At 48.4% G+C, this 26197-nt stretch overlaps 1 protein-coding gene across 1 annotated transcript; it reads left to right on the top strand.

Annotated features, from left to right (window-relative positions):
• Positions 1-1801: 1801 nt before the first annotated feature.
• ANGEL1 (angel homolog 1) lies at positions 1802-23591 on the top strand. Its single transcript, XM_065941076.1, has 10 exons — positions 1802-1916; positions 4996-5574; positions 6507-6733; positions 7193-7262; positions 7847-8280; positions 10577-10703; positions 11011-11121; positions 19790-19859; positions 20380-20543; positions 21257-23591. The coding sequence occupies exons 1-10, from the start codon at positions 1853-1855 to the stop codon at positions 21415-21417; spliced, it is 2007 nt and encodes a 668-aa protein (XP_065797148.1). The 5' UTR covers positions 1802-1852; the 3' UTR covers positions 21418-23591.
• The last annotated feature ends 2606 nt before the right edge of the window (positions 23592-26197 follow it).

Here is a 26197-nt window from a genome sequence, read left to right as displayed (position 1 = left end):
TGGCCTGACACATTTTGCCCACAGGTATACTGAATAGCCCAGCTGAGGGTAGGTCCTTTAGCAGAGAATGTGTGTTAGGATAACTTGGTGAGTGTTTAAGGGCCTCGTATCTGACCTGTTAAATCAGAGCACTGGAATAAGGGCTTTAGGAAGTTGTATTTTAAAAACATTTGCAAAGGAACCATAACTCTACAAAACTTAGTCTTCAGATAGGGCTTCTCAAGTGGCTCAGTGGTAAAGAAACTGCCTGCAATGCAGGAGACCCAGGTTCCACCTGTGGGTCGGGAAGACTCCCTGGAGAAGGGAATGGCAACCCACTTAAAAAGTATTCTTGCGTGGAGAATTCCACGGAGAGAGGAGCCTAGTGGGCTCTAGTCCATGGGGTTGCAAAAAGTCGGACACAACCGAGCCACTAAATACACACACACACACACACACACACACAGAGTCTCCAGATAAGTGCCGTGATTTAGGATCTGATTTGGAACTTCAACTTTAGGTAATTATTAGGACAAAATGGAAGGATATGCAAGGAAGGTTTATTTAAGTACCTATTAAGGAAGTCAATCTGATTTGGGAGGCTCCTTAGGTAGTTATGTTCTAGTTCCTAAGAGGCTTCCCAATCTTCAGATTATCCCAGTGGCCTCTGCTTCATCTCTGGGAAAGGTAAGAGTGCCACTGCAGGAAGGGACATGCTTCCTCTAGCGCTAAGGGGCCAGGGTGGGAAGGTCACTGAACTGACTCCTCCTTCCTCCTTCCAGTCTTGCAGTGTTATGATGTACCCAGCTGGTCCTGGATCTGGTGACTCTCCAGAGGGCTTCCCGGAACAACCGAGACATCAGTCCCAAATCGGAAATTGCACGACTCAGACACGGGGTACTGAAACTGGGGGTACTGAACGGTCACTCCTTCTTTACAGTGTGGTCGGGCAGGAGATGGAGAGTGGGAAAGGGGAAGACAGGATTGAAGAGGTCTGGGTAGCACAGAGCTGGTGGAAGAACTGGCCTTCTTTTAGTGACATGTATTTTGTTCTGTCAACAAGGTTTATCTGGCCCCTACTATGTGCCTGGCACTGTCATAGACACCCGGAGGAAAATGAACCAACCAACCAGACTTGGTCCAGTTGCCTTTGTGGAGGGTTCACCGCCTCCTTTTTTGGCTCCCTTACCAGTGGGACACCCCCTTTCTTCCAAATTAGGGGGAAAGGGCCCCTTTGGAACAGGATGAGGCAGGAGACAATATCGTATGTGCTGAAGCAAGGAATGGACTCGATGTGTCACCTAAATCTGAGCTGGGGAAGAGAGTTAAGGAGAAAAATGAGGAAGAGTTTTCTGTCTCCAATGTAAGCTGAGAAGGGCAAGATCACAGAAGTCATGCTGGATGAGGCCTTAAAGAGACAAAGTCTAGCCCCTCATTTTACAGACGTGGTAACCGATGGAAGGAATGGTTAGGTGGTGCACCCAAGGTGGACACCCAGTCAGGCGGCAGAAGTGGGCATAAAATCGTGGATTAGTAATAACACTACGGGGCCTGCAAGGAGGGGTTTAATGTCAAATCCTGGAGCACCTGCTGCCGCTGCCGCTGCCGCCTGGAGCCAGGCCCTGCCGGTTCCGCTCGGTTGCCTTGGGAACTGGCTCCCAATCTTGGCCCTGCGCACCCAATAAAGTTGTTGTTGAAGCGCAGCGGGGTCACGTGAGCAAGGCCGGGTAGGCGGGCGGAGCCGGGGAGGCGGGCGGAGCCGGAGAGGCGGGGCGGAGCCGGGGAGGCGGGGCGGAGCCGGGGGCGGGGCCTAGCAGAGGGAGACCGGCTCGCCGCGGCGGAGAGAAGGGGCGGCGGGCGCGGGTGGCCGGCCATGATCGCGTCGTGTCTGTGTTACCTGCTGCTGCCGGCCGCGCGCCTTTTCCGCGCCCTCTCAGGTACCGGCCCCGCGTCCTGAAGGGCGGGTGCCAAGCCCCCGGGCCTGCCTTGGCGGGGCCCCCGTGGGGTCTGGGGCGGCGTGCGTTGCGCGGCCGGCCTCACCACCGGCTTATCCTGGACTCCGTGAGGCCCAGGCCTGGCCGGCGACCCTCGTGGGCGGCACCCCTCACCCACCTTCTCCTCACGCCGGTGGCCTGGAGGCGTCGGGCCACAGTTACAACGTGGAGGCGGCCGGGGGAGGGGCGGGAGCCCCCGTCTCCCCCACTTTCTGGTCCCGCGGGCGCGGAGAGGCTTCGGGGTCCCGCTGAGTCACTTCTCGGGGGGTCAGGGAGGGTTGGCCCCCTTGGGGGCCGCGGCGAGTGCCCGAATTCTCCGTGGACAGGGGCCCTTCGGCGCTTTAAAGGTCTGTGGACTGAAGACCTGGACTTGCCTTGTTTTGCCCTGGGTCGACTCCACAGTCGCCTTTCCCAGCCGCCTCTTTGCGGAGTCTTTGGTTGAAAAAAAAACAAAAACAACCAACAACAGAATCCAGAGACGCGTTGAAACCTCATCTTTGAAGCAAGTGTTCCGTGCGCGTAGAGATGTCGTGGGTGGAGGCAGTGCTCAGCAGCGGCCTGGAGAAGAGTTACTGTTTAACTTTGCCGGGGTTTGCCCGCGCACCCCACTCCTGGCCTTGACTTTTTCGAGGTTCTTAAGAGACCATCCGTTCCTCTCGGAGATCCCACAGAACTCCTGGACTTCTCTCTGGCCTTTTAGGGGACAGGACTGACTAAGAAGGAATTTTAGAATAGAATAGAATAATTTCTATTTCTTAGAAATAGGTCCAGCTGTGTGCATTCTGTGCTTTTCCTTTTTGGAATTTTACATCGTGTGTGTGTAAAATTTCTGTTACTTTGTATTTCATATAAAACACTTAAAAGTATGTGCATGTATGTTTGTATCTGCCTACTAGAATGCAAGCTCCAGGAAGGCAGGGCTGTCTGTTCTGCTCACTGTATCTACTGCTAACATACTACCCAGGCAATAGTAGGCACTCAGTTCAGGAATCCGAGAATGTCTTGTGTATACATACTCCTTAGAAATGAGGAACTCCACAGAAGCCATTGCTTTCCGAGGACCATCGCATATTCCTCTAACCATGTTGTTGCCATTTCTGGAGCTTTGCCTGCTTTCATAATGGCAGCCTTAGTGACCTATGCTTAGTGACCTATACTTAGTGACCTATACTTAGTGACCTCTAGTCCAGAGGTTTCTTGACCAGTAGCCAGAGTTTTGGCCGCCCTCTCACCCATAGGTGTGGGCCTCCCTCCACCCATAGGTACATACCTATTAAAGTAGTCCCATTTGTATTTGTGCATTTGATTTCTACAAATTTTCTGTTTTTAATAAAAGAATTCTTCTGCTGAAAAACACAAACCACCACCAATCAAAACCTGCTAAATTTGAAAACTAGTAACCTCACACATATAAATCACAGAACTTCTGCCATTTGGTATAAATTGAGGATGTTTCAAAGGGCTGTGAATTAGGGAGCCCCTGAGACTAAAACCAGCAGCCTAGCACGTGGGTTTAAAGCAGACTTCCCCACTCTCAGTACTATGGACATTTGGGGCTGACAGTTCTTTGTGGAGCTGTCTCTCTCACTGCAGGATGCTCACAATCTCTTTATCCTATAACCACTAGATGCCAGTGGAGTCCCCACAGTTGGGACGACCACTGTTTCTCCAGACAATGTGGAAATGTATTTGGAGGGCGGAATTACCCCTGGTTGAAAACCACTTTGAGGTTTGAGGAACCTGAATCCACACAGGCCATAAATAAGAGTGTCTTTCAACATTTGAGCCATTTTGAAGTTTTTCTTGCCTTAAAAAAAAAAAAAAGGAACTTATGAAATGCGTCTCCAGTGATGGAGGGACATCATCCATGTCACTTGATGATATAAACATGTCACGGAGTGTGTGTTGGTTGGGGGACATTTTGTTTGTACCACAGTACTGTGCTTGGATTTTGGGGGCCTCTAATTTTAGAGTTTCTCCCACCTACTTTCTCTTGCCTGTTGGTTGTCATTGTGGCTGCTGTGGCAGAGAGATGGCAGCTGTCTCTTGCTGTGAGTTGTTGGCACCTTCTGATTTGCAGCCTCTAGAGAGCTATGGAATGGGAAAGCTGACAATGATATTTGTGAAGATTTATGAGTAGAATAAACAGCTTTGAGAAGAGGCCTTTGCTAAAAGGTAGCTTGTCCAGATTTTAAGACACCCTTTTTGTCTGCTTTCTGTTGGAATGCATTCATAGACTGGGAAATTTATAGAACTAGAAAAGCTCTTGGGGATTATCCAATTCACAGTTCCCTCGTCCTCATTTTAAAGTCAAGAGTAAGTCAATCTCACTAGGGGCATTGTCCGAGTTTTATTCATTTCAGTGCTGGGCCATAACCCCCAGTTGTTATGGTGGAGTGCTGGTTCAAGTGTCATGTGGCTCTTAGAACCAGAGAGTTGAAGTTATTAGGATTCTTAACCTCCAGACAAAAGGAGTGTGGTTATATGTGATCACCTCTGTTCTCGATTATATGGGATAGCCATTCTCTCATTCACGCACAGAGTATTTATCAGATCCCTACCGTGTGAACTAGTTAATACTTTGTGAAGTACTTAGAACAGTGCCTGACAATATAGTAAGCACTTGGCTCTGGTGATGGTGATGTTCCAGACCCTAAAAAGGGCAGGTTCAGTGATGATACAACAATGAGCACGGTGGATATGATTCTTGCTTGTATGAGACTTACTGGCTGTCCCGTGGCTCAGTGGTAAAGAATCTGCCTGTGCAGGAGACCCAGGTTCTATCCCTGGATCAGGAAGATCCCCAGGAGGAGGGCGTGGCAACCCACTCCAGTATTCTTGCCTGGAGAACCCCATGGTTGGAGGAGACTGGCGGGCTACAGTCCATAGGGTCACAAAGAGTCGGACACGACTGAAGCGACTGAGCACGCACGCGCATGGGGCTTATATCAGAAGTTGAGAGAGGAGTGTGAGTTGAATGATGCCATCATCTTACAACATGGTATTTTGGCTTTCTTTTTAGATGCTTTCTTCACATGTCGAAAAAATGCCCTCCTGTCAAAGAGCTCGTCCTCCCAGGTAGAAGGGGACTTTGCCATGGCCCCTCGGGGCCCCGACCAGGAGGAGTGTGAGGGCCTGCTGCAGCAGTGGCGGGAAGAAGGGTCGAGCCAGCTGCTCTCAACTGTGAGCGACGGTCCCCTTGTAGATAAGGGGCTCGCTGAGAGCAGTCTGGCCCTCCTGATGGATGATCCCGGAGAACAGGATGCTGCTCCGGAGGACAAGTGGTCCAGCAGGCAGCTGAGTGACCTGCGGGCAGCAGAGAACCTGGAGGAGCCTTTCCCTGAGGCGCTAGGAGAGGAGGCACCACTGTCGGAGGTCGAGGGGCCAATGTGGGCAGCGGTGCCCGTGCAGACTGGCCCCCAGTACACAGACTGTGCTGTCCTCCCCATGGGTGCGCTGGCCACAGAGCAGTGGGATGAGGACCCCGCGGTGGTGGCCTGGAGCATCGCACCGGAGCCTGTGTCCCAGGAAGAGGCCCCTGTCTGGCCCTTTGCGGGTCTGGAGCAGCTGCAGCCTCCCCCAGTGGAAATCCCGTATCACGGTGAGTCTTGACAGCCGACTGAGCGAGCCGGGGCAGTGGTCGTCTTGGAGGTGGGCAGAGCCGTTGCTAAAGAGAAGGCCCTTTTGTGTGGAGCTCTGCCACTGCATTCTGGTTTTCTGAGACTTGCAGCGGCAAATCCAGAGGGGCCTTAGAGGTCATTTCATCCAGCCCCGTGGCGTTTTGAGATGAAGTCATCACGGCTCAGAGAGGTGGCAGGATATGCCGAAAAGTCACAAATCTAGGTAGTGGTAGAACTGAAAGCAGACCCTAGTTCTCATTCTCTACCTTATTGATTCTCTGGAGGTGACCTGGGGTGAGGGTGGAGAGCTCTCACAGCCTCCGCTGTCTCTGCCCCGACCAGGATAACTCCATTTTTATCTGTGTTACGTATTGCGCTTCTATTAAAATTTGGAGAATTGAGGGCTATGCCTCACATAGGTTTGCAATCCACTCTACAGCTAGCTCCCTGCTCGAGGGGACATGGGGGACACATAGTTTCTGGTTCTGTAGGACCTTCTAGGTGTAGAGGTCAGAAAACAGCCAAGGCTGAGATTACTCTAGAAATGTCTTTAACCTCAGATGACCGTTAAGTACATTCATCTGAGTGATTCCCTGGAGACCCATGGCTTTATCAAAAATGAGGAATTGCTGGCCATGTTTAGTGAACTTCAGGGTACTAAGTACCAGGTACTATGCTAGGTACTAGGGCTACAGTGGTGAACAGGTCAAAATTGCCCCTGCCTTCGTGGAGCTTACTCCCTGGCCTGAGGCTGTCCTTAGAGTGTTGTTCAGATCACCCCAGAAAGGGATGGATGACAGGGAAAATGAGAAGGGGAACTTTGTCACAGTATCACTGGGCCAGGAGTAGCGATGGCGGGCCCTGTGAATGGCATGGACTCAACCACGGACCTCTTCTTCCCACCACTTTGCAGAAATCTTATGGCGAGAATGGGAGGATTTCTCTACTCAGCCAGATGCTCAGGGCCTGGAGGCGGGGGATGGCCCTCAATTCCAGTTCACTCTGATGTCCTATAATATCCTGGCCCAGGACCTGATGCAGCAGAGCTCCGAGCTCTATCTGCACTGCCACCCCGACATCCTCAACTGGAGCTATCGTTTTGCGAATCTCATGCAGGAATTCCAGCACTGGGACCCGGACGTAAGCGAAGGCGGGTGGGGAGGGTGGGATGGATGGGGGTGTGCTATCTTGCATTTGCTGTGGACCCTGGCAGTTTCCCCGTGCCCTTAGAAAAATGAGTTCACCCACAGTTGTTCATGTGATTGGAGTCCTGCTTAGGTTGGGAGCTTGCTGCCCGGTGTAAATGAGTTTTGGGCAGATACTAAGAAGCCTCCCCGTCGGTGACACCTCACTAGCTCCTTTTTGCAGGGAGGGAGACTTGAGGGATTCAGAGCAGGAAAATCCAGCTTCACTCAGGGCCTGTTCTTGGCTGGAGTGGCAATCGGGGAAGAGTCAGCCCCCAGGAGAAGTGTCAGTGCGGCCCAGCCCGAGACCCACAGCAGCTTCCCACGTGGCTTCAGCGTCTGCTCCTGGGGTGGGAGTTGCGCTGCGGTGCCCTCCGTTACCTTGGAGTGACTGGTCTCTGTGTCGCTTCCCCAGATCTTGTGTCTCCAGGAAGTCCAGGAAGATCATTACTGGGAGCAGCTGGAGCCCTCTCTGAGAATGATGGGTAATGCCGCTCCCTGGCTCGTGTGCCAGTCTTTCTTCCTCCCGCCCCGTCTACCCTCTCCTGAACGCACCATCTCTTCTTTCCTCTCAGTAAACCGTGTCTCACCTGTGAGCTAGCTCCCTCGTGTAGAGTAAGAAGAAAAACAAGAGTCCTGAAGTTTTAAAGTGGTTCTGACATACATTGTCATTTATTTACATCTATTTACCAACTCTCTGAGGCTGAAATTATTATACCCATTTTATAGGGAGGAGACTGAGGTTCAGAAAATTTGAGTGACTAGCTCAAAGGTCACAAAGCTATAAGTAAAAATCTCATCCTTGTGGAGCCTGGACTCCAACTTGTCTTACCCTGGAGTCCATGCTTTTCCGATCACACCCTTTGGTCCCTCCTTCGACTTCTAGCTATGCAGCCCTCTGGTTACCGCGGTAAGGGGGCCTCTGCAGACCCCGGGCACGGCTCAGGGCGAGGACTCCCCCATGTTGGATGCCCGCACTGGGCACACACACCTGGGCTCCTGCCGTCGGTGGGAGGGATGCAGGGTTCATGGACTCTGACCCGTCTCCTTGGCGGGGTGTTCCTTGCAGGCTTTACCTGTTTCTACAAGAGGAGGACCGGGTGTAAGACCGATGGCTGTGCTGTCTGCTACAAGCCCACGAGATTCCGTCTGCTCTGCGCCAGCCCCGTGGAGTACTTTCGGCCTGGCTTGGAGCTCCTCAATCGGGACAACGTGGGCTTAGTGTTGCTGCTCCAGCCACTGGTCCCAGAAGGCCTGGGGCAAGTCTCGGTGGCCCCCTTATGTGTGGCAAATACCCACGTCCTGTACAACCCACGGCGGGGCGATGTCAAGCTGGCCCAGATGGCCATTCTCCTGGCCGAAGTGGACAAGGTGGCCCGGCTGTCGGACGGCAGCCACTGCCCCGTTGTCCTGTGTGGGGACCTGAACTCTGTGCCTGACTCGCCTCTCTACAACTTCATCAGGGACGGCGAGCTCCAGTACCACGGGATGCCAGCCTGGAAGGTGAGATGGGAGCGGCCTCTGCGGGTTGGGCTTGGAGGGTATCGGGGTGTTGGCGTGCAGGGCTGCTTCTGTGGCAGGGACCTCAGGGACACCTGAGGGAGGGACACCTCCCTCCTGCTTTATCTTGTCCTGTTGATAGCTCTGGTACCCACGCCTGGATGTTAGGAGCTCGTGAGTGCCTTTGGTATACTGGAATCCTTTCGGTTTTTATCATTAATTTATGTTTAGTTTACGAGTACATAAGTAAATGCATAGATGTACACAAGTACATCTCTATAAGGATTCAAGCATTATTACATGACTCTAAGGGGAGACGTGGGAAATGCAGGTAATAAAGCGGGCTTAAGATCAAAGCCTGCTTTATTACCTGCATTTCCTATGCCTCCCCTTAGAGTCACGTAATAACTGTTCAGAATTTGGTGGTGTTCTTCCAGGTCATTTTCTGTGCATTTGCAGTGCTCCTAAACTGCTGTGGTGATGTAACTATCATTGTCTCCATTTACTAAGTACTTATTCTGTGCCAGATGCTATTTTAAGCACTTTACGTACATTAACTCATTAATTTTCACAAGTTCGATCATTGCTTCTATTTTATAAGTGAGAAACCTAAGGCATAGAGACAGTGAGGCCATTTACTCTCTCTAGTTTGTGCAGGTTGTTAGTGGTGGAGCCAGAATTTATAATCAGGTGGTCTGGCCCCAAGGCTCTTGCCCTCTAATACTATGCTGATTGCTTCTAACGGCTGCTATCTAATCTATTGTATGTGTTTATAAACATGACGTACTACTGTATATTTCATTTTCTAGCTTTTTTTTTTACTCAACAAATGTACATACATGTCTATCTCATTCCTATTGACTGCTGAGTCTTTGTAACATAGCTGTATTACAGTTTTATTGTGGTTCATTTAGCCCTGCTGAGGAGCATTCAGCTTGTGCTGATTCCTTTATGTGTCACTTAATCTCCTTGTTTCTCTCTTTTGCCCCTGCTGATCCAATTTGTTCCTTAACTTTTGGCAAGGCGCAGTGGAGAAAGGATGTAAGAAGACTGAATTATTGTCGAGCCCTTTGGGCTTTTATTTTAATGAGGTTACTCAAGTGTCAGCGAAGTCCTGGTTGCCACATGCGCAGAGGAAGGCATTATCCTGCCAGGAAGCTGCTGTTGTTACCAAGGGGCTCAGGGGATGAGAAGTAGACTTGAGAAGTGCCTCCCACGTGACAGCTGCCATTAAGCAGAGTGATTCAGAGCACTCATTTGGAAGCGAGACAGTCCTGCATTCAGATCCCTGCTCTGCCACCTTGGGCAAGTTACTTCCCTTCCGTGAGCCCCATTGGCCTCATCATACCCTGGGGAATATAATGAGAGCTACTTCTGAGGGTCTTCTTTGGTGGATTCATTAAAATAATGCACGCAAAGTGTTTTCCAGTTCCTGCTTCAAAGGGAGCAGTCCATAATTGGTAGTGGTTATTGTCAAGATTCTTAGTTGTCTGTGGTATTATTATCCCATTCAATAGGAGAGGATATTGAACCCAAGAGGTGTTAACTGACTTGCCCAAAGTGACACAGCCAGTAAGCGGCCATTCAGTTGAAGGTGTGCTTTCCTTCTGAAGGCGTACGGAAAATGTTTGTCCTTTGTGGGCAGAGAGATTATCTCCCCAGCACATAGCTAGTGTCTTGCACATAGTTGGCATTCAAATATTTGTTGTTTGTAAATGAAATAAAGGGGATTTTGCTACACACGTTGGAGATGTGCAGATGACTGATGCTGCCGAATGTTCCCCTACTACGTTCTGTCCGCTCCCAGGCTGCTCATGGGCTTTGACCGAGGATGGTGTCGTAGATATGGTAAAGTGCTTTGGTGCATTTCCCATTTGGTTTGACCCTGTGATTTCCCAGTAGTGGGCTTTAGATGCTAGACTTCGGTCCAGAAGATCCAAAGATCCAAATAAACCTTTTCCCATGCAAATTAAAGCCCTTGAAAGCGGATACTCCCTGGCAGAGTAGTGCAGATTTTTCCGAGGTGAAATTTAGGGAACCCTATGTTCACATGGTTCTATTCTCTTTGTTTCACATACTTTATTCTCTTTCCCCTTGTCCCTGTGGACATTTCAGTGTTTCTAATTAACAAAAAATAGTTTTAATTAGTTCCTTATTTTTAACTTTCCCCTGAGACTGACATGTTTTGTATGTACTTTGTGACTCTGTGTGTGTGTATGTTTGTCCGCATGTCCCCAGACAGGGGCTTTTCTCTTTTTCCGTCTCAGATTCCTTATTCCCGTCTGCTCCTTGCTCGTAGGTATCTGGACAGGAAGACTTCTCCCATCAGCTTTATCAGAGAAAGCTGCAGGCCCCACTGTGGCCCAGCTCCCTGGGTATCACTGACTGCTGTCAGTACGTCACCTCCTGTCATCCCACAAGCTCAGGTGAGCACGTGCCGTAGTCTCGGCTGGTTGTCCCTCCCTGCCCCTTTCGGGAGAAAGCTGGCACCTCATTGGCAAGAGGAAGCGTAATTCCCTCAGTTCTCTTAGCACATTCCTTTATATTTTTCATCGTCCTCCTCGTGGTCCCCGGTGAAATGGACAGCTTTCAGTCGTAGCCTTTGGAAAGTCTCCTCGTCTTCAGGGCCAGACTTCCTCTGTGTCCTGCACTGGAAGCTTCTTGGGGTTAAGGAAGTCTCAGCACGTGGCTGCTCTTCCTTTCTTTCACTGTATGACTTTTCCTGGTTTACAGAGAGACGTAAGTACAGCCGAGACTTCCTGCTACGTTTCCGCTTCTGCAACATCGCCTGCCAGAGACCTGTAGGACTGGTTCTTATGGAAGGAGTGACAGATGCTAAGCCAGGTAATGGGAACTAAGCTTGTCCCCTACCTTGTCCAGCTAAGCTTGGTCTTCTTTCCTCTTCATTTCTGATGCTTGTCAGTTATGTGGTTTTTTAGTCTTATAGATATAATTCTTAGATATCAGCTTCTGGTAAAAAATACACTTACGGGGAAGGTCGGTGAAGTTCACTGGCCATGCGCAATGTGTTGAGAATATGAACTAGGAGTCAAGAGACCTGGGCTCTAACCAGCTTTGAGACCTTGAGTAAGCCATAAGCTTTTAAAACTAAAGTTGCTAATACCTAGCATGCGTACGGCATGTATAAGAGAGAAAACAGACGTGAAAATTATAAGGTGACAGTACTTCTGGTTGTAATAAAAAGTTACTCCTACTGAGAAAAGTTCCACATGGTACATAGCAGAGTATACTTGACATTCTCCACTTCTTGTCTTTGAAACTACTCCAAGGCAACAAGGAGAATGAAAAAAAAAAAAAATCAAACACCATCTTTGAGAACGCTAGGAGACCTGAAGCTATCTGAAATTGGGAAGCACAACACAGGTGGAATGGCTGCAAGAAGCACTGGCGATCCAGCAGGGGTGCTGGAGGAGGTATGGAGGGACTCATCTGTGGGGCCGTGGATGAATCTCAGAAAGAGCCTGCAGGGTGCATTTCTTTATGGTGAGGTGCAAACCTTGAGGCACAAAGTCAGAATCCCTTGTTTCATCAATAGGAATAGGATGGCACAGGTGTGAAATGAAATTGCCTGAATCCTTTTGGTCCAGAGAGGCACTGGAGGAAAGACTGATCAAGGAATCAAGCCATCTTTGCATGAGGCAGTCTGTTTAAGTGGCAGTGGGGAGACGAAATGCTTACGGAGCTGCACATTTCTTTTGGGTGGAAGACGTAAAGGTTAAAAGGACTCATACAGAACCCTGTGTTGTAAGGAAAATGCCCATTACTTGGAATGCAGACCCAGAAGATGAAATGTAAGCTGCCGAGCTCAGGAAAGAAGTGGAATAAAAAGTGAAGAAAATCACTTAAAATGAAGGCAAAATTAGATGCAGCATAAGAGAGAAGAGGCATTGCTGAAAACAAGAGGTAGAGGCCGGGAAAGAAAGTACCAGAGAGAATATGACAGTAGGGGAAGTTAAGGAGATCCAACATATACATAGTTGGTGTTTACAAAGAAGAAAGCCAATATCGTGGCACAAAAGGAATATTTAATGGTAGGATATAAGGAAGATTTTCCCAAGATGAAGAGAACTGAATCTTTGGATTGAGAAGGATATACCATGTCTCAGGGAAAACTGACATAGGTGAATCGGCAGTAAGACCTCCTAATGAAGTTAACAAGTCAAAGATAGAATCTTTTAGACAATTGAACCAAGAAGAGTGGGATGCCTTTTTTTAAAAAAGAATCAGTTTACTTTTAAAGGTAAAAATAATTAGGTAGGCTTCAGGTTTCTTAAAATTAACATTCAATTCTAGAACACTGGAGAGCAAAGTTTCAGGAAAGAAGGTATGTCTCAAGAATTTTATACTCAACCCAAAGTCTTGAAGAAAATGCTAGAGGAATAACTTAAGACGACCAAGCAGTGAGTGACAAAGCTGTAGTATTAATGAAAGGACTGGTGGTAAGCAATGAATTCATTGTTTTTTTGAAGGAATTTAACTTGCATTGTCATTTTACACAAAGAAGTGAGCATTTCAATGGCTTGGGTTTTTTTTTTTTTAATTGCAAAGCTAATGTATTATTACAGCTGTGGTGAGCGACTGGTATGTGCCAGGAACTGGGGTTAGTGCCTGTGTCAGTTGGACTCAGGCAGGGAAACTGTGGATGAGTGTTTTAAAGAATTCAGAATCCTCAAGTTAAACAGTAGTAGGATCCCTCTTAGGTAATTCCATGGTAAGAATAGATTGTTTGTAAAAAATCAGTACTGTACTTGAAACATTAAAATAAGCATTTTGATTTAATAACCAAATAAGAACTTTAAAATACATACTGACAGTCACTTTGTAAGTAGAATCATTATGTAGGGGAAATATCCAGTTCACTAACAGTGCCCAATAATAGTAGTATTTTCAAAATTGAGATTAAATTTGAGTAAACACACACATCCTCCACAAACTGTGAACGTGCTTTTCTGTTTGTTCAGTACCCCCATCCAGGGCTGAACAGGCTCCTGATGAATCTTTTTTAAAGACTCCAAGTCTGAAAAGCCACCATCACTTTTAGACCGTGGGTCGAAAGGCGAGTTTAGTACGAGGATATCATAGTGTGTCATCTGTTTTTCTGGAGGGTTTGTTTAGATGTGCTATCAAATAACATTTCTAGTCTGGTGCCAGAGTCGTCCAGCCCAACGGTGCACAGTAATACTTGCCAACTTGACTGTGATACTGACTTGAAAGGGGAGCATCTGAGTCGCGAGAGGAGCTCGGCGCTGGGGAGCGCTGGTCTGACTTTCCCACAAGTTGGCCTTGCCCTCTGCGCATGTGTTCTACAGCACAGGTGCGGTGTGAAAAAAAAGGAAGGGACATTGTGATTCCCACTCTTCCCTCATTCTTTTTTTTTTTTTCTTTTTTTTTTAATTTAATTTTATTTTTTTTAATTAGTTGGAGGCTAATTACTTCACAACATTTCAGTGGGTTTTGTCATACATTGACATAAATCAGCCCCCTCATTCTCTTTTTGAGGGAATACTTCATAAGATGGGAATCTAAATTTTAAGTCCCCCTCTTGTAAATATTTTTAATTATCAGTGGTTTGTTCTTTCTGGTATGGTTCTTAAAGACACAGAAAGGGGTTACTACATTTTCTTTTTCATGAGCACTTGCATATTTCCATTTATTTCCAGAGCTTTGGGTCTTTTAACATGTATGAATAAACCATGAGCCTAGTTAAGTGCATTCTAGGAGAAAAAAAACAAAACAACTGTTTTCTGTAAGACAGTGGACTAACTACTATTTACAAACTGGCCAGATGGCCACAGAGCAAAGGCTATCTGATCAGGTTTTGGACCAGGAAAGTTCAGAATCCAGCTTCTGCACTTGCCTATTTCCTCACAACTTACTGTCCTTTTCCCAGGTATTTGCAGACCTTACTTTCTCGGCTGCTACCAGTGCTGGATGGTCCAGGAAGCTGTCTGGGCTCAGATGGGGGCAGCTGGGGCCTCTGTGCTCACGCGGCCTGGTGGGCAGGCAGAGGCCTGGGCCCCGTGTGACTGCCAGAGCAGCGCTGTTCGCTGGTCCTACACAGGGCTGCAGGGGGGGAACTTGCTGCTGAGGGAACCAGTTTTCCTTTCTCATTGGTTTTTCTTTTCACGTGCTAACAAAAACAAAAACACCTGATTTCTTTTTTCTTTTCTTTTGTTCTCACACTGATATGAGGTTTGGTAAGGGTAAAGGTCTAGTTTGGAAATTGATTTAGTGCGTTGTCTTGCAGGCTCCAGTATTGCTGATGAGATGTCTGCTTCTGTTTTGATTCTTGATCCTTTCTTTGTATGTCATGTATTTTGCCTCCCTGAGACTCTGGTTATTCTCTCTAATCCCTTGATTTCTGAAATTTCATGATGGTTTGCTGGTAATATTTCTTCAATAATTTCCTACTTTTTGCTTCCTCTTTTTGGAATTCCTTTTAATTGGTTATGGGCTTCCCTCGTCGCTCAGCTGGTAAAGAATCCACCTGCAATGCAGGAGACCCAGGTTCGATTCCTGGGTTTGGAAGATCCGCTGGAGAAGGGACAGGCTACTCACTCCACTGTTCTTGGGCTTCCTTTGTGGCTCAACTGGTAAGGAATCTGCCTGCGATGTGGGAGACCTGGGTTTGATCCCTGGGTTGGGAAGATCCCCTGGAGAAAGGAAAGGCTACCCACTCCAGTATTCTGGCCTGGAGAATTCCATGGACTGAATAGCCCATGGGGTCTTAAAGAGTTGGACACGACCGAGCGACTTTCACTTAATTGGATATGGTTGTTTAGTCACTAACTTGTGTTCAACTCTTTGCAACCCCATGGAATGTAGGACACCAGGCTTTCCTGTCCTTTGTTCTCTCTCAGAGTTTGCTCAAACTCACGTCCATTGAGTGAGTGATGTTATCTAACCATCTCATCCTCTGTTGGCCTCTTCTCCTCCTGCCCTCAGTCTTTTCCAGCATCAGGCTCTTTTCCAGTGAATCTACGCTTTGCATCAGGTAGCCAAAGTGTTGGAGCTTCAGCTTTAGTCCTTCCAATGAATAGTCAGGGTTGATTTCCTTTAGGGTTGACTGGTTTGATCTCCTTGCAGTCCAAAGGACTCTCAAGAGTCTTTTCCAGCACCACAATTCAAAATCATCAATTCTTCAGTGCTCAGCCTTCTTTGTGGTCCAACTTCACATCCATACATGACTACTGGAAAAACCATAGCCTTGGCTATAGGGACCTTTGTCAGTAAAGTGATGTCTCTGCTTTTTAATACAGTGTCTAGGTTTCTCATAGCTTTCCTTCCAAAGAACAAGTGTCTTTTAAATCTCATGACTGCACTTAATGTCCACAGTGATTTTGGAGCCTAAGAAAATAAAATCTGTCACTGCTTCCATTTTTTCCTCTTCTCTTTGTCATGAATCAGATACCATGATTTTAGTTTTTTGAATGTTGAGTTTTAAATCAGTTTTTTCACTCTCTTCCTTCACCCTCATCAAGAAGCTCTTAGGTTCCTCTTTACTTTCTGCCATTAGAGTAGTATCATCTGCATATCTGAGGTTATTGATATTTCTCCTGGCAACCTTAATTCTAGCTTGTGATTCATCCAGCCTGGCATTTCACATAAGGTACTCTGCATAGAAGTTAAACAAGCAGGGTGAACAGTATACAGCCTTGTACTCCTTTCCCAATTTTGAACTAGTCCATTGTTCCATGTCTGGTTCTAACTGTTGCTTTTTGGCCCACATACAGGTTTCTCAGGAGACAAGTAAGGTGGTCTGGTATTCCCATCTCTTTTAAGAATTTTCCACAGTTCGTTGTGATCCACACAGTCAGAGGTTTTCCTGTAGTCAATGAAACAGAAGTAGATGTTTTTCTGAAATTCTCTAGCTTTTTCTGTGATCCAACAAATGTTGGCAATTTGATCTCTGGTTCCTCTGCCTTTTCTAAATCAAGTTTGTACATTTGGAAGTTCTTGGTTCATGTACTGTTGAAGCCTAACTTGAAGGATTTTGAGCATTACCTTGCTAGCATGTGAAATGAGTGCAGATGTTAAGAAGAGGTGGCAAGAATACACGGAAGAGCTATACAAAAAAGACCCAGATAACCACGATGGTGTGATCACTCACCTAGAACCAGACATCTTGGAATGCGAAGTCAAGTGGGCCTTAAGAAGCATCACTATGAGCAAAGCTAGTGGAGGTGAGGGAATTCCAGTTGAGCTATTTCAAATCCTAAAAGATAATGCTGTGAAAGTGCTGCACTCAATATGCCAGCAAATTTGGAAAACTCAGCAGTGGCCACAGGACTGGAAAAGGTCTGTTTTCATTCCAATCCCAAAGAAAGGCAATGCCAAAGAATGTTCAAACTACTGCACAATTGCACTTATTTCACTTGCTAGCAAAGTAATGCTCAAAATTCTCTAAGCCAGGCTTCAACAGTATGTGAACTGTGAACTTCCAGATGTTCAAGCTGGATTTAGAAAAGGCAGAGATCAAATTGCTCCGTTGGATCATTGTAAAAGCAAGAGTTTCAGGAAAACATTTACTTCTGCTTTATAGACTATGCCAAAACCTTTGACTGTGTGGATCACAATAAACTGTGGAAAATTCTTCAAGAGATAGGAATACCAGACCACCTGACCTGCCTCCTGAGAAATATGTATTCAGGTCAAGAAGCAACAGTTAGAACTGGACATGGAAAAACAGACTGGTTCCAAATTGGGAAAGAAGTATGTCAAGGCTGTATGTTGTCACCCTGCTTATTTAACTTCTATGCAGAGTATATCATGCAAAATGCCAGGCTGGATGAAGCACAAGCTGGAATCAAGATTGCTGGGAGAAATATCAGTAACCTCAGATATGCATATGACAGCACCTTTATGGCAGAAAACGAAGAAGTACTAAAGAGCCTCTTGATGAAAGTGAAGGAGGAGAGTGAAAAAATTGGCTTAAAACTCAACATTCAGGAAACCAAGATCATGGCATCTGGTCCCATCACTTCATGGAAAATAGATGGGGAAACAATGGAAACAGTGAGAGACTTTATTTTCTTGGGCTCCAAAATCACTGCAGATGGTGATTGCAGCCATGAAATTAAAAGACGCTTACTCCTTGGAAGGAAAGCTATGACCAACCTAGACAGCATACTAAAAAGCAGAGACATTACTTTGCCGACAAAGGTCCATCTAGTCAAAGCTATGGTTTTTCCAGTAGTCATAGATGAATGTGAGAGTTGGACTATAATGAAAGTTGAGTGCCAAAGAATTGATGCTTTTGAACTGTGGTGTTGGAGACTCTTGAGAGTCCCTTGGACTGCAAGGAGATCCAACTAGTCCATCCTAAAGAAAAGCATTCCTGAATATTCATTGGAAGGACTGATGCTGAAACTGAATCCAGTACTTTGGCCACCTGATGTGAAGAACCAACTCATTGGAAAAGACCCTGATGCTGGTTTTGAAAGATTGAAGGTGGGAGGAGAAGGGGACAGCAGACGATGAGATGGTTGGATGGCATCACCGACTTGATGGACATGAGTTTGAGTAAACTCTGGGAGTCGGCGATAGATAGGGAAGCCTGACATGCTACAGTCCATGGGGTGGCAAAGAGTTAGACATGACTGAGCAACTGAACTGAACTGAAGTAACATGTTTTATGGTAAATCTCGTTGATACATATTAAACTCTGAACTTTAAAGGCAGAGCAAAGACAGTTTTTAAAATATTCACAGGAAATTCCTGAGACTTGGCCACATATCAGACTACCAATAGTTGTGACACATGGGCTTAGTTGCTCCCGGCCCAGGGATTGAACCCATGTCTCCAGCATTGGCAGGCGCACTCTTTACTACTGAGCCACTAGGGAAGCCCTATTCCTAGTATCCTTTTTTTTAGCATTGTGAGTTTTGTTTTGCTTTTAGTTTCGGTTTTTTATTTCTTTTTTGGTCATAAAGGAGTGTTGAATTTTGTCGGAGGTTTTTTCTGTTTATTCAGATGATCATGGTTTTTGTTTTTCAGTATTCTATTAATAATTTTCAGATGTTAAACCAACCTTACTTTCTAGGATAAAAATACTTGGTCATAGTATATAACAATTGCTAATTCAGATTTTCTTCTTTTTCTTGAATGAGTTTATGTAGTTTTTGTCTTTCTAGGGATTTTTCCATTTTACCTAAGTCATCTAGATTGTTGGTATACAGTTTTTAACTGTATCCTTATAATTTTTTAATTTCTATAAGGTTGGTAGTGATGGCCCTCTCTTTTAATCCTGGTTTTAGTAATTTAAGTCTTCTCTTTTTTTCTTGGTTGGTATGTCTTAAGTGTTTGTCAATTTTGTTGATCCTTGTTATTCTATTTTCTTAGTTTGGGTTGTTATAACAAAATACTGTAGATGAGTGGTTTATGAACAACAGAACTTTATTTTTCACTGTTCAGGAGATTGGAAGTTCAAGGTCCAGATGTCAGCATGGTCTGGTTCTGGTGAGGACTTTCCTCTGCTTGCTAACTGCCAACTTGTTGCATCCGCACACAGCAGAAAGAGGATGAGACAATTCTCTGGGATCCCTTTTAAAAGGGCATCAATCCTATTCATGAAGGCTTCACCCTCAATGCCAGATTACCTCCTGAAGGCCCCACTTCCTAAATGCTATCCCATTGAGGGTTAGGATTTCAACATATTTTGAAGAGATAGAAACATGCAGTCCATAACACTTACCAGTGTCAGTTGTTGTTTACTCGCTAAGGCACGTCCGACTCTTTATGACCCCAGGAACTGCAGCACGCCCAGTAGGGCCTGTAATGATATTCCCTTTCTCTCCTGATATTGTGTCTTTTTTCTTTGAGTATGTGTGTGTATATATATAGGCGTGTGTAAGTATGGATGCATATATGTGTGTAAGGGTATGCATACATATGTATATGCATACATATATGCTGCTGCTGCTGCTAAGTCACTTCAGTCGTGTCCGACTCTGTGCGACCCCATAGACGGCAGCCCACCAGGCTCCGCCGTCCCTGGGATTCTCCAGGCAAGAACACTGGAGTGGATTGCCATTTCCTTCTCCAGCATACATATATAGATATGTGTAAATACACAATGGATTGTGTGGGATAAAAGATTCTAGAGGAGTACACCAGGGATTTGATAACGTTGGTTGCCCCTGGGTGGGAAGGGCCCCCTAGTAGGAGGGAGACTTTTCACTGAGGTTTTTCTCTACATTTTGGTTTTTGTAACCATGTGACTGTTATTACCTATTCTAAAACTTTAAAGTGTAAATTTTTTAAAAAGTTGCTGAACCAGGGCAGAGATGTCTGTGTTAGAGGCTTCTGTCTGTCTGCTCCCTGAGGTTCCTGACTCTGGTCCGTTGTCTGCTTCCCCCCTTCACGTTTTCTCTTTCCCTTTTCCCTTCTGGAACGATCCAGTCAAAGATCTGACTGCTGTTTCAGGGTGCAAGGTTCTGATCCTCCTTCCATGTCTGTGAGTGATAAAACTCCTCTCTCCGGTCTTCTACAGAGCGACCTGCTGACTGGGCTGAGTCTGTCATTGAGGAAGACACATCTGAGTCTGAGCTGGACGTCCCCAGGTAATTTTCTTCCACTTCTCTCTTCTTGCATCCCAGCTCCATTGAGATGTATTAGAGAGGCTCCTTTTGGCTTTCCTGGACCTGATTTAGGGGAACGCTTTGCTGAGCTTTCTCTTCCCCCTAATACATGATAAGGTTATGGAGGGGCATACAGGTGTGCAGAGGCCAGAGGCAACCCACCCAGTTTCTTAAAGATGAAAACCCTGTGCACATTTCCTTAGGGAGTAAGGCCTCACAGAAGAGCCTGCTGACCCACAGGCAAGGGTACATGAGGTATATACTTCACCAGGTAGCAAGAGGAGGGTGGGGGGTAAGGAATGTCAACAGGGCTGGGTACAAATAAGTCTGTTTCTAGGCTGATTTTAGCTAAGACTCTCCATCTCTGATTAGCACGAGAAGGAACTTGCTGAGCTTGAACTATTTGGGCTCACCCATGAAAAAGCTTTGTAGAATCCACAGAGAAGTGACCTTGGGGAAGGTCAGTGGCGCTTGCTGACTGGTGTCCCTGCCGCCCCTGTAGGACCGTGGGCACCATCCGGCACCGCCTGCGCCTGGCCTCGGTGTACACTCACTTCCTGCCCCAGCACGGCCGCCCAGAGGTCACCACGATGCCCCTGGGGCTGGGAGCGACAGTAGACTACATCTTCTTCTCAGCCGAGTCCTGCGAGCATGGGGACAGAACTGGTAAGCCTGGTGGGTCCTGGATTCCCAGACGCCACCCCCCAGAGTCTCTGGGAGCTGAAGGTAGGGCAGGCATCTGCTCACATGACTTGGGCTGCTGGGACCTGCCTGGCAAAGGAGCAGATCTCACACCTGCCTGACGCTGGTCATCCTTATTGTACTTCCCTTAGGCCCTTTGCCTGGCTTCTCTTTTTATCTTTGTAGCAGAACAAGCCATCCCTCCTTTCTCAAGATGAAAATAGACCACCCGGAGGTGACTGGGTTTGTTCAGTGGCAGCTGGCTAGTGAGGGTCTTGGTGAGGTTAGAAATAGAAACCCAGTTTCTTGTCTTCTTGCCCCTCGCTATAGTCACAGCGTGGTAGTCTGTCAGCCCCACGCCTATTTTGTTTAAAGAATGTCTTTTACAGTGTTCGGATTTTATGTTTAAAAATCAGATTTTACATAGAAACTCTGGGTTTCCGACTTCTCTCAGAAAATCGGAAGATCTTGTAATGCTGGGCTTGGAGGTGCATTCTCTAGTTTGCCACAGCCCCCGAACCCACTCACTCCATTCACTGACATATCATGGAGCGTCCAAGAGACCGCAGGAGGTGAGAGGGAGGGTGGGCGGCCCAGAAGATGCAGCGTCTTGAAGGTGAAGCTCCCGCAGGCCCCCTCCCACCCCGGGCCGCGTGGCGGGGGCCGCATCGCCCACCGGCCTCCGCTCTGTGCTCCAGATCGCAGGCTGTATCGGGACGGAACTCTCAAGCTCCTGGGCCGGCTCTCGCTCCTCTCTGAAGAGATCCTCTGGGCTGCCAACGGCTTACCCAACCCCTTCTGCTCTTCAGACCACCTCTGCCTACTGGCCAGCTTCGGGATGGAAGTCGCCGCCCCATGATGGGCTCCCAGGAGAAGAGCGCTTCTTCTCTTCCAGAAGAGCTCACTGGATCAGAGACTGTGGGAATATCCCATGCTTCTGGAAACTTAGATCCAAGAAACTTAACGACCCCTCCCCGCCCCATCCTCGTTCCCTTCTCCCCCACGGTTAGATTTTCTCCAGGCCTGTCCACACTCTGCCTGTGGTCCTTGCCCCGCCCTAGCCTCTTCCTAACCCTGTGCCACATGAGGGGGTGGCCCCGGGAGAGGCACAAGCGGGGGGCACCCCCTTCCTTCCATGTATCCAGCGCTCCCCACTGATTTTTAATTACCAGGGTTGCGGGAGCTACTGATCTCCTTGGTTATTTGTTTTCAGGCCATTTCTTGGTGGTGCCTTCTGACCTGACCTTCTCCCTGCCTGAGACCCGTGGGCCTAGCCTTCCTGCAGACATACACATGTTGAGATGCGCTGCTCTGCGCGGTCACGCCTGTCTCTGAGCAGCCCGCTTTCCACGCTGAGACCGTGGGTCACGGGCCCTGCTCTCCCTTTATCCTCTGTTTCATTAGGCATTCATCTGGCCAACCAGGGGGTCCTCTCCATCGGGGCTCTGGAACAAGTGGGCCCCGCAGACTTGGGGCACTTCTGGTCTTTGCAGCCTCTGAGCCTCCTGCCCAGCGTGCCCCACTGGCCTGCGTGTTTCCCCCAGGGCTCGTCCCTTTCCCCAGGCTGCCCTGTGGCGGGTGGTGGGTCAGTGGGCAGAGATAGTGGTTCGAGGTTCAGAGCTCATCAAGGCTGAGGAGGAAGAACTGTCAGGAAACTCTGGTCTTCCTGGAGGACCGAGGCGAGGGTGGGAGTCCGGGGCAGGAGAGCAGGCAGCGGACTAGAGACCTCAGGGACTTGCCCCCTTTCCTCACATACCTCAGCTGCAGCTCTCTGTTCCTCTCCTCCAATTGCGTTTTACTTTTTGCTGCCTCCCTCATTCCCTTCCCTTTTTTTGCCCCTAGAAAAGCCCAAGATTGAGCTCAGGCCAAACCTTCTCAGTAGAAAGGTGGCCTTGGGCACAAGTGGCCCGAGCCCCGGACGTGGCGGTGCTTGAGGGTTTGCTCCAGCCAGCCTGCCCTCTGCTGCTCGTTGTCTCTGCTTTCCCTCTCCTGGCGCGGCAGGTACTCTGACTCGTTCAGGGGGCTCCCTCACCCACGTGAGTTACCTGTAGGCCTTAATCTTTCATTGCTGGGTATGGCATGGGGTATTCCTGGCCAGCTCCTCCTCACACCTCCCATCACTCGTAGCTGCTGCTGGCTCTGCAGATGTGGCCCCCATAGTGGGACTGGAGGATATAGCTGAGAGAGGCTAAAGTCAGGGACAGTTAGCTGCGGTTCACGTTGTCTCCTTTTTTTTTTTTGAGCACCAAAGACCCAGCTTGGATTCTGCTGCTGCATTCATGGTTATAAGCTTTCCATGCCTCCGTTCTGGGGACTTTATCTCTGCATGTATATTTTTAAACATTGTTTCCTTGGTACTGGGCATGTGCCTGTCTGAGCCCCAGGCCCATCTGTCCACACCCCACCATCCATTCTGTTTGTCTCTTCCTGGACATCTCCTGAGGTGGTCTCCTTGGTTCCTAGAACCAGGGCCCATCCGCTCTTCTCTTCTGCCAGGCAGTGTAGTTTAAAAATGGCTAACGATGGCAGAGGGCAGGAGCGTGATAGATAATCTTTTCCTTGTTTTCTTGTTTCTGTTTTGGAGATGAAAGGGGGGTTTAAATGGTCATTTGAATTCTCTTTTCCAAATAAAGGTTTATCTTTCCCCCCCAATTGTTGGTTATTTTATTAAGGTCCCGAAGGGCATGGGGGAAGGGAAGGCCTGGAGAATGAGAGGTGGGCAGAGAGCAAGACTGACCTGGGGTGGACCTTTAACCCTAGATCTAGACCAGAGAAAAGGGGTGGCATCTCCCTTAGGTGACTGAGCAGATGCCCACTGCTCTGAGGCCCGTGGGAAGAACAGGGCCTGGCCTGCGTGCAGCCGCCTGCCCCGACCTTCACTCTCTAGGAGAGTGGTCCATTCAGCTGCTTTCATTCTTATTCCATCTGCTGCCCCTGTCCCTCCGCCTAGTCCGAGCAGAGGGGGTCTGTGGTAAAAAGCAGGACTAGAGAAGCGTTTTCCCTGGTCAAATCTGTGGCAGCTGCATGAGGCGTGATGCGCATGGCCGATGCTTCTCGCGGCGTTTCTATTTCTGATCATCATCTCTTATGTATTCTGGAGCTAGGCCTGAGCTGTGGGCCATCTGTTGCTGGAAAGCTGTCCCTCCTTTCCCGGGCCTTACTCCGCTGGGGCTTCTGTCTTCCCCCGGCCTCCTCACGCAGCCCTTGTGCCTGTGGGGAGAAGCCCTGAGGCCAGGTGGGGTTTAACGCCTCACCTGAACAGAAGCCCAGACTCCACACTTTTGAATCAGTACCTGAGAATCCGTGTGACTTAAAGCTCCCCAGGCACCAGTGGAACCACCTGGGTTACGACTCAGCAGAAAGAGCACTTAGCCAGGGATTAGGAGCATCGCCTGTTGTCTTGGCCTGGCTCTCGGTGTCTGGGTAAGTTAACCCCTCCCTGTGTTTCACATATCTTGGTGAAATGGAAATTAAAGTAGTATTCTTTTCCACTCATCAGGAATTTTCAGATCTGAAATTACATTGTTTGAAGGGATGCTAGGAATCCCAGTGTATTATTGGTAATTACATAATTGGTAATTATCAGTAACAATTGGGAATTAAGGATGGCCAGTTTCCCCTAGGCAGTCTGGACAGTTCACGGGCTCAGAATTATTTTATAGCTCCTAAGCTCTGAGGTGTGTCCCCAGAGACTCCTTTCCCGGCCTGAAGGGCTCCCCCGTGGTGACCTGAATTTACGCAGCATCTGCATGGCCCGTTGATTCATGGCTTTCAGGGTGCTTCCCTTTCCACAATCAGTAGACGGCATTACAAGGTGGCAGTTCAGGTGCGCATGGCTTACCTTTACATCTGAGGAAGCAGAGATCGCAAAGGAGACTGAGACTGTCCTTTGCTCGATTTCTTGCCACCCGGCTCCTCAGAACACGGCCTTTTCTGGGAGTAGGAGAGCCAGGTTGTCTCGTAAAGCAGACACGGGGCTGGACCTCGGAGAAGGGAGACGACCAACCAGTCCGCGGCTGGCTTGTCTCTTCTCTCTCATTCTTCCCCAGGTGTAGCTACTCACCAGAGGGTTGTTTCTTGATTGATTACTTAAGGCAAAGCGTGGCTTCCCTTCTCCTGGGGGGGAGCAGGTGGGGGCCTACCTCCTCTAGTACCCCCCACCCCTCCCTATGTTTAGGGAGAGAGATGCCCCGAGGTCCCACACTTCCACACTCTTCCCCCGCACCTCTCCCATCATCTCTCCCCCCAACAAACGGGCCTGGTTGGGTGATGCCTCCTGGGTTAGGAGGCTATGACCTTAAGGTACATCAAAGGGAAAACTGCCTTCTGCCCCACCCTCATCAGTTACCATGCCCATGAGGCCGGAGTCCTCACACAGCTAGCGTGGAATCTCCACACTTAACATTCTTCCAGGTCTTGTCCTTCCCGTGACCAAGTCCTTTCTGGCTGGGGACTGGAAGGACCGTACATTCCCACATGCGCTGCTCAGGGTGCGGTCCCTCTGGCCACCTGAGGTGGCGCGTCCCCACCACCTGCCGGGCCTCAGCAGGCCCCTCGCACCCTTGGCAAACACTGTAAGGGTTGCCCGGCAGCCCGCACATGGCCGGTCCACTGGGTCTCTCGTATGACCAGCACCCTGTCACCACTGCCCTGCACAGTCACGGTCAGGATCCGTGCAGATCTTGGCAGATGGGGGTCCAGGGCTCTGAGAAGTGCCACCCGCATTCAGAGGTCCAACCCGCGATCGTCACGTGCCTGAATTAGGCAGGCACGTGCTGCAAGCTTGAAGCAAAGGGAGGTGCAGGAAATGCGGTCATCCTCCCAGTAAGCTGGCTTCTGGTCCTCTCTGGAGTCCGCGACGGCACTCAGCTCTGCCTCATTTCTAAGAAAGCGGCTGCGCGGTCAGTACCCATGGTGAGCCTGGCTGACTCACGACCGACTCAGTCCAGCACTTAACCCAGCCCCCGTTCGTACGAGAGCCCCCGTTCATACACCCAGCTCATACATGGGTGTATGAGCCCATGTCACTGAAACCCACCCACAAGGCCCTTTACCAGCTGGACTCGAATATGTACATTTCATACACTGCCTTTTGTGTGAAGGGGGTATAAGCCAAGTTATTCACAAACTCTGGCTACCTTTATTGAATCAGGCTCTTTTTTTTGGTATCGTTTAAGCTGGATTTAAATGATCCTGTAAATAGCGTAACTGCCTCTTTTTAATGGTGTACAGTCCAAGACCATGGATTCCAGCAGCCCACCTCTCCTCCTCCCAGTGGCCACACCTCACTACAACGCTCCTGAAAGTGAGGGACTCCTGCTGTGCTAGACGACACGTCTCTTAGGGTTTTTTTGGGATTGGCTGGAATAAGAAGTAGGAAATATGCTCCCTCCTCCTAAGTCTAGGGTTTCTTCTTAAGCTGAACGAAAGGAGAGCAGAGAAGTAGGGAGCAAGGGTTATAGGTGAAAGGGTGCCTCTGTGCAGGTCAGGTTGCAATTGTTTGGACTTGCCTTAAAGCATGGGAAGAGGTCCAGGGCTGGACGGACAATGCAGAGGAAGAAGTGGGTAACAGGTAGAACCAGGGGTGTTTTCCAAAGCTGTGTCTTTAACCACCATCGGTTCTGTACTGGCGACCGTAA

Source organism: Muntiacus reevesi, chromosome 7 (genome assembly GCF_963930625.1).
Source record: "Muntiacus reevesi chromosome 7, mMunRee1.1, whole genome shotgun sequence".
Classification (NCBI taxonomy): Eukaryota; Metazoa; Chordata; class Mammalia; order Artiodactyla; family Cervidae; genus Muntiacus; species Muntiacus reevesi.
Note: the sequence above shows the minus strand (reverse complement) of the source record. Positions and strands in the feature narration are given on the sequence as shown.